Source organism: Lutra lutra, chromosome 3, assembly GCF_902655055.1.
Source record: "Lutra lutra chromosome 3, mLutLut1.2, whole genome shotgun sequence".
Taxonomy (NCBI): Eukaryota; Metazoa; Chordata; class Mammalia; order Carnivora; family Mustelidae; genus Lutra; species Lutra lutra.
In genome coordinates this window covers 129,333,228-129,345,943 of record NC_062280.1, presented here as the reverse complement: position 1 = coordinate 129,345,943, position 12,716 = coordinate 129,333,228, and the positions used below count along the sequence as shown (strand labels likewise).

General features: G+C 41.1%; 2 protein-coding genes across 3 annotated transcripts in view; one reads left to right on the top strand and one right to left on the bottom strand.

Annotated features, from left to right (window-relative positions):
* Positions 1-1,510, bottom strand: part of BRCA2 (BRCA2 DNA repair associated) — a 59,860-nt gene extending 58,350 nt beyond the window's left edge. Inside the window, exons 1-2 of one of the 2 annotated variants that reach the window (XM_047723105.1) lie at positions 1,332-1,510; positions 542-647 (exon numbers count right to left, since the gene is read on the bottom strand). In XM_047723105.1, the coding sequence (XP_047579061.1) occupies positions 542-608 (67 nt within the window). In that variant the 5' untranslated portion in view covers positions 609-647; positions 1,332-1,510. The remainder of the gene's footprint in view (positions 1-541; positions 648-1,331) is intronic. The other variant, XM_047723104.1, reaches the window with a different exon arrangement.
* A 1,665-nt stretch (positions 1,511-3,175) lies between these two features.
* ZAR1L (zygote arrest 1 like) lies at positions 3,176-10,568 on the top strand. The gene is made up of 4 exons (XM_047723257.1): positions 3,176-3,893; positions 4,447-4,539; positions 6,408-6,482; positions 10,425-10,568. The coding sequence occupies exons 1-4, from the start codon at positions 3,231-3,233 to the stop codon at positions 10,566-10,568; spliced, it is 975 nt and encodes a 324-aa protein (XP_047579213.1). The 5' UTR covers positions 3,176-3,230.
* Positions 10,569-12,716: the final 2,148 nt, after the last annotated feature.

The following is a 12,716-nucleotide window of genomic DNA, read 5'->3' as shown; positions in this document are numbered from 1 at the left end:
GCTTCAGCTGTCTTCTACTAAGCCGGATATTACAGAGAACTGCAAAACTGTAAAACAGAGCCACTCTTTTTGGGAGAAAAGGTATTTTTCATAAAAATGTTCATTTGTGTTAATATGCAATGGATTTTTTATTCTAATTCTAACTTATTAATTCTAAGTTTTAATTTCTATATGGTAGCCTACATAAACAAATCCTCTTTGAGGTCTTCAATCCTTTTCAAGAGTGTAAAGAGACCAAAGTTTGACAACTTCTAATATAAAGTAACATTACCAATTGCTAAAAGTTCTGTGCTTTAAAAACAGTACATTCTCCTGCTAATCAAGAGGCCAGTACCTTCTTTATCCCCAGGTTTCTATAGTTATCATTTCGTTAACTGTAAGTGATCTTTTTCTTAACTGGATTTATGACCCCATACGAAACAGTTTACAGGAAAACAAAACGTTAGGTATTGGATTTTTCTTAGCAAGCAAGCACAATTACATATTTTTCTGAAAACATTTTCGCAACATAAATGATCGATGTATATAAACTTTGTAATACCTGCTTCATTGCACCGCGTCTTAAAAATTTCAAAAAACGTCGGCCTCTCTTTGCATCCAATAGGCATTTTTATCTACAATATTACTCCAACGCTAGGTAAATAACTGCAAAAGACAACACCAAAATACACTTCACAGTGATGCAGTCCTTGTTAACCGACTCTGAAGTAAAAATCAAAAGCAGGTAAACTTGCCTAAAGTTATAGTTTATTGACTTCAGTCCCATCTTTCGGGACAATAATCAAACTTACTGCAATAAGGGAGCATTCTATATTTGTGCTGTGCAATACAGTGGCCACTATCTCCATTAAGCATTTGAAATGCGGCAAGTAGGACTCAGAACAGAATTCTAAATATTTAATTTTAATTAACTAGTCACGTGTGGCTAGAGGGTGCACAGCCAACGAGGGGTCCTATTAGAGATAAATATCTTTTGACAATGTCAAATCAGTAAATCTTCGTAATACAGCAATTCCCTGGGGGTTAAGGCCGATACAGTGTGTCAGGAGCTGTGAAACATATTCTAAAATTACAATATTCCGTTAAAGTAACTTCATGGTATTTCCAACTAAGGAAATTTCAGAGTGGGACATTTAGGGCAGCTCAGGGGCAAACCCTGGGCAGCAGGCGGGGCGCAAAGTTGGGAAGCGGAATTCCAGGGAAGGGGCGGGGCTCGCGGCTGGCAGAGACGGTCAGCGGCAGGAGACCGTCAGGGTCTGGAGGCCGCGGCTCCCACCCAGGGAAGGGGAGGCGGTCCCCCTCAGCCCCACACCGCGGGAGACAACACTAACCGCCTCCGGAGGTGCCGCTCTTTTTGGCCGGAGAAGGCTGACAAAAACCGCGCCGGCACTTCGATCAGAAAGCTGACCCGCGGGCTCCTTTCTGCGACGATCCACGGCTGCGCCGAGCCCCAGCAGCTCCGCCTCCGCCGATCTTATTTCAGACTCTCGCGCCAAAAGCCCGCTCTCCCGACACGTCGCGCGGTGACGCCGTGACGTAACACGCACCGTGCGTGCGACCCGGAAGTCAGGTTCTGGGAGGGTGGCTGGCGCATCTGTGTGGCGGAAGCCAAGTTGTTGTTGGACCGCTGGACAATCGGCCCGGAACCGCGTGAAGAGAGAGCTGGGGTGTTTGTTCTGTTTTCCCGGAGCCTTCGGAGTACGAGGCGGCGCTCCTGCCCGCGACCGCCCACTGTGTATACTCCCCGACTCCTCCCCCTTCTCTCTGCTCCACCTCACGTTTGGGTGGCAGCCTGGGGACGGCCTGGGGTCTTTGAAAGACCTTTGTTTGCCCTTAGAGAGGGCGGTCCCCCAAAGTGGTCCGTGGTTGTAGCTGACTGACTGCCCTGCTGCGTGCTCTCTACAGAGTGGAAAGGGATGAGATTTGAAGCCAGAGGACTTAAGTTCTAGCCCGCGTGTTGCTCCTAGGTAGCAAGATTTCAAGCCCTCCAAGCCTGTTTGCCCCATTTAAAAATTGTGAAATCACTTTCACTCTCTTCTCTTCCACTCACTACCCTCTGCAGGCTTCCGTAGCATCCTTTACATTCTTGGGGTGGTAATCATCTCGTTCTGTGCCTGTCTTCTCTCCAAGTCGCCCTGGGAGAAGGGAACCTGTCCTCATTCACAGGGTCTGTGACATGCGCAGCAAGAGCTTTAATTCAGATTTGCTGTATAACTGAGCAAGCTTTCAACTGGTGTGGAGAGAGAGCTGCTCCTAGACCTTGCTGCTTCCAGAAAGCTCTTGAGCAAATAAACAGCGAAACAACCTTGGATTAGAAAAAGGGTGGGCTCTACGTGGTTATATAGGCATCATTTTAGTTTGATCATAGTCTTGAGCTTTAAGCAAGAAGCCTTACCAATACAGATACTAAAGCTTGTGATAGTTAACACTTACTGAACGCTTAAATCTTACAATCATGTATATTAGTACTGTCAGCTGGGGAAACGAAATCACCTGGTTAAGTAAATTGTCTGGTAACAAGGCCACGGTTTCAATTCAAGTCTCTTTGATTTCAAACACTAAACCCATGGTTAAGTTTCTGTTTACCCTCTAGGTCAAAATAATTGGCTTTTTTCACCTTTTTTGGGAAAGGGATCCTCCTCACTAGGACTGAATTAATGACATCTGTTGGCATGCTCTACAGCCCTCTGAAATACATTTTCTCATAATATATGTAACTCCCCCCATGCTCCTTGCTTCTGTGGTTCTGGGATCTTTACATTCATTAGCTCTGCCACAGTATACTTACTTCCTTATACTCTTCTAGTTTGCTGCTCAGATAAATTATTATTTGTATTTGATTTAGTATATGCTTTAAAACAGGATCTCTAAAATAGTTACTATAGGGCACACGAGTGACTTGCTAATGAAAGCATGTGTGTGAATAAGAAGTCAGAAATGAAAAACAGCTTTGAAGAAGATTCAGGAACAGTGAATTGAAGAGATAGGGAAGAGCAATTAGGAATCAGGTGGAAATTAGACCTCTGTAGACAGGTAGATTGCCTGTCCTTTAATTAGGATAATAGGCAGCAGCTTCCATCAGGATCTGAAATAAAGGGAGAAGCTTGGAATGAACCAACACTAACTTGATCAGGGGAAAAAGGAAGGGGGGTGGATGAAGGTGGGAGACAAAACAAGGAGAAAAACAAACCCCCTCCAGGGATATTGTGCTGTGTCTGGCCACCGGGCCAATGGAGCGCTTTGTCCGTGTTCCCTATGGCTTGTACCAGGGCTATGGGAATCCAATGCCTTTGGGCCATCCCGGACTCTCTGAACACAAACAGCCTGATTGGAGGCCAAACGTTGGTCCCCCCACTTTCCTGGCCAGGCCTGGGTTGCTGGTGCCTGCAAATGCTTCTGACTGCTGCATGGATCCTTACAAGAGGGCGCAGCTTAAGGCTGTTCTCTCCCAGATGAACCCCAGCCTAAGCCTGCGGCTTTACAAGGCCCACACCAGGGAGGTGGGCGTGCAGGTGAGCCCGCGGGTGGACAAGTCAGTGCAGTGCTCACTGGGGCCTCGCACCTTGCGCAGCCGCTCCCCTTGGGGCAGCACAGGCCACAAGGCACCCCTGTCAGCCTGGGGAGTCTATTCACCAGTGATAGGTTGCAGGGGCTTGATTCAGCTGCAGAGGGAGGGGGAAGACCAGGAGAGGAAGGCACTTTTGGGCCCTGCTGAGGCCAGCCAGCAGCAGCAGCAGCCACCACCAACGGCAAGGTCAGAACAGGATGAACAGGAGGAACTTCATCAGCACAATGAGTTGGAGGAGGAAGATGCCTCAAGTCCTCGGGAAAGGAAGAGCAAGCAGGCACAGGGAGTTGGTGGGGAAGATCTGCTCAGGAAACCCAATTTCCAGGTGAATTTTCTTCTCCCTGTCCTCAGTCCTCAGCTAGCCTCATCTTCTCTTCTTTTCCATTTCTGGGGCAATATAGCAAGATCTTTCACTTTCTCCCTTTACTTGATGAAGGAGAGGTTATTCTGAAAACATGCGTTTTACATGTCCTACAGGTTTTGTAACTTTTTGGTGAAATTTCACCAAAAATAACTTTTTGCCAACTTTAATCATGTGAAGACCCAAAGTCTGGAAGCCACTGGTCTTGGGAAAGAGATAAAATGGAGTTTCAAGTCTGTAAAATATATGATCAGTTTCTCATTTAGGGAAACATTAGAAAAGTACAGGAGATGGGAACAATCAGGGTCCCAGAGTAATCCTTGAGAGAGGAGATGCTAAATTAGCCTGGTAGCCTTGAGAACAGCTATGAATGAGGTTAGGAGGCTTTTTGTTTTGTTTTTTATTTCTTTTTTTTCCCCGGGTTTTTGTTTTTTTATACGAAGCCACTATGGAAGAGGACCTGGATTCACTGCCCACCCCCCCAAGATTGTAAAAGACTTTTCTTCCCTATCTGCAGTTTTTGGAACCAAAATATGGCTATTTTCACTGTAAAGATTGTAAGACCAGATGGGAGAGTGCTTACGTGTGGTGCATTTCTGGAACTAATAAGGTAAGTAAAAGTGAGCGAGATGTGGGAGGAGGATGGGGGAGACACAAATGTTATATCGAGGGAGAGGGTTTCCTGATGGAGCCTGACCGTAACGCTGTCTCATTCATTTGGCAGCCTTAGTGCGGGGCCCTTAACAGGTACTTAGTTAATATTTAAACTAAACTGAACGGGACTGTCCACATGAACTACTGAGGCTCTTAAATCTGGTGTTACATTTGGTTTGATAGTTCTATTGAACAAAATTTCAGGTTATTTAAGTGAACTCTTGTCCTTATGTATGGTGAAACTGTCTATAGTCTTAAAATTGGTATATTTTGAACCTGTTTGGGCCTTAGCTCCTGGAAATTTCCATGGTCTGGCCACAAGGTGGGGCAATACGAGAAATAATCTATTGTGACGGGTAACTTTGGAGAGATTTCTTTAGGCTAAGCGGTTTTTCCCCCTTAATTTGAATTACTTGTCAACATATTAAGACTGGTGGGGTGCCTGGGTGGCTCAGGTGTTCGGTGTGTGCCTTCGGCTCAGGTCATGATCCTAGAGTCCTGGGATCAAGCCCTGCACTGGGCTCCCTGACTGGCGGGAAGCCTGCTTCTCTCTCTCTCACTCCCCCTGCTTGTGTTCCCATTCTCTCTGTCAAATAAATAAAATCTTTTAAAAAACAAAAAAGAAAACGTATTGAGGTTGGGAAAGATTTCACAATCTGCATTTCCAGATTTCCCTGATAGACTCTGGTCCCTATAGACTCTCATTTCAGTGTGACGACAGTAGGCTGGGGCTCAGCAGCTTCTAGCTCCTTTCAGTGGGCATGCACACTTCATTTTGCAACAGTCTACATCTGGTCTATTTCATTAACTTGGGTGAGCATTTGAGTTTGAGTTCCCTGTGCTTTCACATTTTAGATACTGCTTTTCTGGCTAACGGTGTGTAGGAGGAGAGGGCAAGAAAGCGTGCTAAAGCCTGAGTGAAAACTTGACTTTTCATACTAGCCATTTACTAGACCCTGAAGGCAAATGGATTTTTAAAGACTTTATTCATTTATTTCTCAGAGAGCGCTCAAGCACAGATGCAGGGGGAGCGGCAGGCAGAGGGAGAAGCAGGCTCTCTGTTGAGCAAGGACCCCGTTGTGGAACTTGAGCCCAGGACCCTGGGATCATGAACTAAGCCGAAGGCAGAGGCTTTAACCCACTGAGCCACCCAGGTGCCCCCCCTAGAACTCATTCTTAAGAAATTTATTCTCCTAGGAGTGACACAGATAAAATGCAATTTGGTGGTAGACACAGTGGCCCCAGTGGCTTGGAGGTGTTGCAGAAGTAACACAGGAAGGGGCATGGTTACCATTTTGGAGAGAAGGCATCATGATGGCCATGCAGGATTTCAGAGGATAAATAGGAGTTCACCAAGTAAGGCAGGGAGAAAATGTGCACAAGAAAATGCACAGAGTTGAGAAACAGTAAGTATGGGTGGGTAGCTACAAATAATTTGATGTTCAGGTGGGAAAATATGAGAAAATGAAAAAGTAGAGGCTCATACACTAGGTCAGAAGGAGAAGGTCAAGGATTCAGCCCACACAATGAATAGAATTATAATAGCTACTTCCCACTGATGATTTTTACTGTGGTACTTTGTGTACCTTATTAGGTAATTGCCAATTATAGAAAATAAGTGGTAGTATCTTGATTCTAGAGGTAAGGAAACTGAGGTGCAAAGAGTGAGGAAAAAGCGGCTCATAGCACCGGAAGAGCTTCAGACCTCAGGGCAGAGGGGCAAAAGCCAGGCACAAACTGGGGGAATGGAGTACTTAAATTAAGAACTCGGAGCCTAAGGTACATAAAATCTTGTATTTAAAAAATAGACTTGTTTCTCTTTAGGTTTATTTCAAACAACTATGTTGCAAATGCCTAAAGAGTTTTAACCCTTATCGAGTAGAAGCAATCCAATGTCAGGTAAGCATATAGAGCACTTTCATTGTGTCTCTAATGTTGCCATTTTTAAATAGAAGTTTCTGTGGCAAAATGTTTTGATTTGATAGAATTGGATATTTGCATCAGAGTGTTTTTCTATACCTTGAATTTTTATATTTTAGATAAAAGATAAATTCTAGATTGGGGGGGTGTAGGGAGGGGAGTAAGACTGACTTTTTAAAGTTGCTTCATATGGTGTGTTTTATGTATGGGCTATGTGTTTCTCAAACACTCTGTGTGTAGTTTGGATGTAGCAACTTTTTAAAAGTTTATTTTTGTTCTAGTTAACATACAGTGTTATAGTACTTTCAGGTGTACAATATAAGGTTTCGACAATTCCATAGGGATGTAGTAACTTAACAGGTTACCAGTATTAAGCTTTACTATGTACCAAACTTTGGGCTAAGTGCTTTATGTGCATTATCTCCTGTAATTTAAACTTTGAGGTAGGTGTTATCCCCATGTTACAGACCAGAAAGCTAAAGTCCAATAAGAAAATAACTCGTTCAAGTTTACACAAATAATAGAAATTAGAACTATGATCAGATTTTATGGTTTCTCCAGTGTCTAGGAAGTCATAGAATTAGATGAGAGCTTGCAGGAAACCTCTTTTTAAACTTTTCAGGGAAGTATGATGTAGTTGGTTTTTGTAATCAAGAGCTTTTTTAAAATCTAAATCCTTCATTTAGAGAAAAACATTTTTGTACTACTTTGAAATATTCAAAAGTAGTCTAATAGTTTATAAATTATTTACCTTTAGATTTTTAGTCTGTTTTTTAATATAAGTCGGGTTTAAATATGTTTTTATTATACCACTTTTTTTCTTGTGTTCAGTTGAATTGACTTTTTTTTTTAATAAAAGATTCCCCATCTCTATTACCTTGGTAGTTTTCATTGTTTATTATTCTTCTGGCGGTTACCTTAGACAATACAACATGATTCTGTGAGCTATCAATGTCTACATGAATTGTGAATTTTAGATCTCCTTGACAATGCAATGAACTTAGAACACTCTAACTCCTTATTGCCTCATACTAGCTTTTATACTGCTGTTGTATATTTTAATTCTAAACTTTATAAGACATTATTTTATAAAGTCATTCATCAGCTTTAGCTACATATGTTTCTTTTCTGTTGTTTAGGTCCTTTCTGTATCTAGGGCCACTTTCCTTTTACCTGAAGACTAGATTTTAATATTTTTTTAAAGATTTATTTTAGAGACAGAGTAGTGGGAAGGGCAGAGGGAGAGAATCTTTAACCACAGAGCCCAACACGAGGCTTGATCTCAAGACCCTGAGATCATGACCTGAGCCAAAACCAAGAGTCAGATGCTTAACTGAATGAGCCATCCAGGTGCCCCATGTTTTAATATTTACTATAGTGCAGGTCTGAAGGTGGCATCTCCTCTTGGATTTTAAAGGATAATTTTTCTGGGTATAGAATTTTTATGTTGGCAGTAGTTTCCTTTTTGCCCTTTAAGGGTCTGACCTTCATTGCTTTTATGAAGTTGGCTATTAGTATTTTGTAGCTCTTTTGAAGTAGTATCTCCTGTTCTTTGTCTCCTTCTTAAATCTACTTACCTCTAAGATATTTCTCTCTGTTTTGGTTTTCAACTACAATTATATGCCTAGTTGTGGTTTCTTTGTATTTAACCTATTTGGGATTCATTATATTTCTTGAATCTGTAGCTTGAAGATTTTTATCTCTTTTGGAAAGTTATCAGCCATTATCTTTTCAAATATTACTTCTGCCCCCATTCTCTCTTCCAGTTACTCATATTAGACCTTTCACCATCTCCCTTATGTCTTTTATGCTCTTTTCTATATTTCTTATGGTTTTGTCTCTGCTTGCTTCAGTTTGGATAACATCTACTAAACTATCCTTCATTTCTTTCTTTCCTCAGCTATTTCCAACCTAATATTAAATCCATCTGTTGAGTTGATTTCAGTTATTCTGTTTCTCAGTGCTATAATTTTTATGTGTTGAAAAAATGACTTCCAGATCTCTGCTGAAAATATCCGTCTTGTTTCTTTTGAATATATTAAGTGTAATTATCTTGAGATCTGTATTAGGTGACTACATTAACTTAATGCCCTATGGTTCTGTGACTATGCTCTTCATTTCCTGTGGTTCTGTCTCCTCATACGCCTCATATGGTTATTTTTGATTGAGTGCTCTCTAATGACTATGAAGAATTATAGTGATAATTTGAAACCCATGATAGTATCTTCCTCCACAAGAGATTTGTTTGCTTCTGGGGAAGATGAGAGACACCAACAATTTAGATTGCTATTCTCTAAGCTGTTTTGAAGCTGGGCTTCAGCATCTGTGAAAGCTGGGTCAATTCTTGGTTCATCTTTATTCATAGGTTGTAGCCTCCAGGGTCCCAACACAAAACCTGAACTGTATACCAGGTCTTTTCCATTTGGGCATGTTTAAAATTATCCCTCAGCTTTATCAACTTGTCAGACTTACCTTCAACTTCCCACTTTCTTTCACCTCTTCCAGAATTGAAAGAACTTTAGAGAGGAAATAGTCCCAAATGTCAGGCTCAACTCCATTTCTGGGTTTCTTTCACTAATGATTCACTAATTCTCCAGTGCCTTCAAATAGTTCCTTTTAAAAGTTATTTTCTTTTTTTTTTTTAAATAAGTCTTTTTTTTTTTTTAAGATTTTATTTATTTATTTGACAGGGAGAGATCACAAGTAGATGGAGAGGCAGGCAGAGAGAGAGGGAAGCAGGATCTCTGCCGAGCAGAGAACCCGATGCGGGACTCGATCCCAGGACGCTGAGATCATGACCTGAGCCGAAGGCAGCGGCTTAACCCACTGAGCCACCCAGGCGCCCCTTAAAAGTTATTTTCTTTAGCTCAGCTTTTCTAGTTATCCGAAGTAGGAGGTTTGGTCAAAAACTCCTAGTCCACCATTGCCAGAAACAAAAACCTACCTTAGAGTACATACTGATTTTTATTTATTTTTTTTAATTGAGGCTTTTCTTCCACAATAAGAGTATTGTGAGGAGTAAATGAATTTATATAAAGTGCTTAGGACAGTTTGTATAGTAAACACCATTCTAGCTATTAGAATTTTCTTCCAAGGATGCATCCTTGTCATTGGAAGAGTGGAAGATATAAATGTAGTACAACATTTCATAAATCACATTCAAGACTTTCATTTGCAAAATGAAAATCCCTGTTTCACAATATAAAATGTATAAAACTTATTCATTTTTGCAAATGATCATATGCATAAAATAGAACATTGGTGATCAATTTTAAAGATTAGTGGGTTTGGGAGGGTGGGCAAGGGCAATATACCGGTCTCCATAGGGTATTATTTTTATTTGTCAGTAGACAGAATGGGGTAATGGTTAAGAATACTCTACATTATAGTAAAGATTAGGCATGTCTGGAGAGAAAAGAGAATAAACTTCCCCTAAAACCTCTTCCCCCTAGTTGTGACAACCAAAAGCATCTCCCGACATTGCCAGGCATCTGTTGGTTGGTAAAATACAGCTGGTTGAGAATCACTGCCCTGGTGTTTTCAAATATTCCAACCTAACTAATCAAATCACTTATTACTCACTCACTGCCCCCTCAGCCCCACCTGGCTACAGATGTAAAAACCCATTAGTGAGGACATTCTATAAACTCTGTTAAAATCTGTCTCTTACATTAGATCTTCTTACTTGGCTTAGCAACATTCTCTTAAATATCATCTTTGCTCTTTCCTCTTGCAAAATGCGTGCCATTTGACAGGATATGAGTGGTTTTGTACAACTTGGCCCTGGACTTCTCATAAGATTCAAAGGGGGATGAAGATGTGAGGGATATGGATGGCGGGGAGAAGTATTTTGATTTGATGATTACATCTGAAACACTGATTTAATTATTTAGTGTCCAAACTATTCCTTGTTTTCTAAAGACCTGTTCAAAGTCTCGTTGTTCCTGTTCTCAAAAGAAAAGGCACATTGATCTAAGGAGGCCTCATCGACAGGAACTGTGTGGTCGCTGCAAAGACAAGAGATTCTCCTGTGGCAATACTTACAGCTTTAAATACATCATTTGACAGGCAGTATGAATTGTGCTCATACCCAACTCTCCTTGTGATTTACTGTACTGTTCCTTTTTTGAAGCTTAGCTCTGAGCTGATATTGGAAAATAGGCTTTTGTACTTTTTGTAGGTTGTATAACAGTTGTACAATGTCAGTAGAATAAAATAAATGCATGTAAAATAGACCGTGAAGGTACATTAATTGTGATCACGAGGTAAAAACCTCCATATGGCACTGGGAAATAGTAGACACTGTCACTTTTATAAAGGGGACAATGAAGAGGAACTGTAGGCATTTGACAAACTGGGGACATAGAGATGATCACGGACATGAATGTTGCCTTCAGTAATTACAGCAAATGCTTAAGCAGCACTTATTTGCTAGGGATTGCAGCTTACCACAGCAGTCATACTAAGCAGAAACTACTATACCCTTTCTTAACAGATGAGGAGAGGGAGACACAGATCATAGTATACAGCCAGTGTTTGAACCGTGGACTCGAACTTCCTCCATGGCTTGAACTACTACATTTATATATTTTTTTCCCCTCAGATTCAGATGTGGTAAGTGCTGTGAAGGAAACAGAGGGCTATTATAGAGTGAGCTTTTAGATAGAGTAGTTGGGATGACAGAGCAGGAGAATTGAGACCTTGCAGGATGGAGGGAGCTTGGAGAAAAGATGGTTTTGATCCAAGAGAACAGCAAGAGCAAAGGCTCTGAGTGAATGGGCCACATACTTGGCATGTCCCAGGAATAGGGGCCCCTGAAGCTAATGTGGGACAGAGGCTGGAGAGGACAGGGCTCAGGTCACGGAAAGTTCTTTTGGCCATGGTCAGGCATGCAGCAGCCCATAAAGGGTCACGAGACTGTGACATCAGAGTCTTACTTTAAAAAAACACCCTCTGTTAGTCACCATACAGTACATTAATTTTTGATGTATTGTTCCATGATTCATTGTTTGTGTATAACATGCAGTACTGTATGGTGACTTACATAACAATAAGATAAAAAATAAATAAAATTCCAAAGCTTAGCATAAATAAAAATAAAAATTAGGGCAGCGGGGAACTCCCTCAGTTGGGGAAAGACCAGAATGCACAGGCAAAATGATGTCTTAGACAAGGGTGATGGCCATGGAGATGGAGAGAAGTACATCAATTCAAGATAATGTTGGAATTACAAAGGATTGGAAGTGGATGATGCAGAAATAGATGACTTTTAGACTTCTACTAAAATGAGCCATGACACAGATGGAATTGAGAGGTATAATATTTAGGAGCATGTTCTAGTGTCAGATTACCTAACTTCAGATCCTGGATGCGCTACCTTATGTATGCTTGTGGGCAAATTACAGGCATACCTTAAAGCTATTGCAGGTTCAGTTCCAGACACTCCAATAAAGTATCTCAATAAAGTCTGTCAAATGATTTTTTTTGTTTTTTTAGCACATATAAAAGTTATATTGACATATACTATAATCTATACTATTATCTATTAAGTGTGCAATAGCATTATTACTAAAAATGTACATAGTTCAAAAATACTTTATTGGTAAAAAAATAATCTGAGCTTTCAGCAAGTTGTAATTTTTGCTGGTGGAAGTTCTTGGCTTGATGTTGATGGCTGCTGACTGATCAGGGTGGTGCTTGCCTACTGACTGTTTAGGGTGGTTAGGATGGCTGTGGCAATTTCTTATTTCTTATTTTAAAAAAAAGAAGTTTGTCTCATCCATTGACTCCTCCTCTCATGAATGATTTCTCTGTAGCATGTGATGCTGTTTGATAGCATTTACCCACAATAGAACTTCTTTCAAAATTGGAATCATTACTCTCAAACTATACAGGTCTTTTATCAACTAAGTTGGTGTAATATATTTTTTTAGGTCTCATTTATTTATCTATCTATCTATCTATCTAGGGGAAGAGAGAGTGGGGGAGGAGCAGAGGGAGAGAGGGTCTTAAGCAGACTCCATGCCCAGCATGGAGCCCAATGTGGGACTCTATCTCACAGCCCTGAAATCATGACCTGAACCAAAATCAAGAGTTGGAGGCTTAACTGACTGAGGCACCCAGGTACCCCTGTACTAATCTCTTTCAAACGCATCATCTCTTAAACCTCAGAAAAGCTCCTAGAGGTACATGTAATTGTTATCCCTATTGTAA

Excerpts from the sequence above, each read along its gene's own strand:
- ZAR1L (XM_047723257.1), top strand. The coding sequence starts at position 3,231 with ATGGAGCGCTTTGTCCGTGTTCCCTATGGCTTGTACCAGGGCTATGGG. Across the intron at positions 3,894-4,446 it reads TCAGGAAACCCAATTTCCAG|TTTTTGGAACCAAAATATGG; the intron begins GTGAATTTTCTT and ends CCCTATCTGCAG. Across the intron at positions 6,483-10,424 it reads TAGAAGCAATCCAATGTCAG|ACCTGTTCAAAGTCTCGTTG; the intron begins GTAAGCATATAG and ends TGTTTTCTAAAG.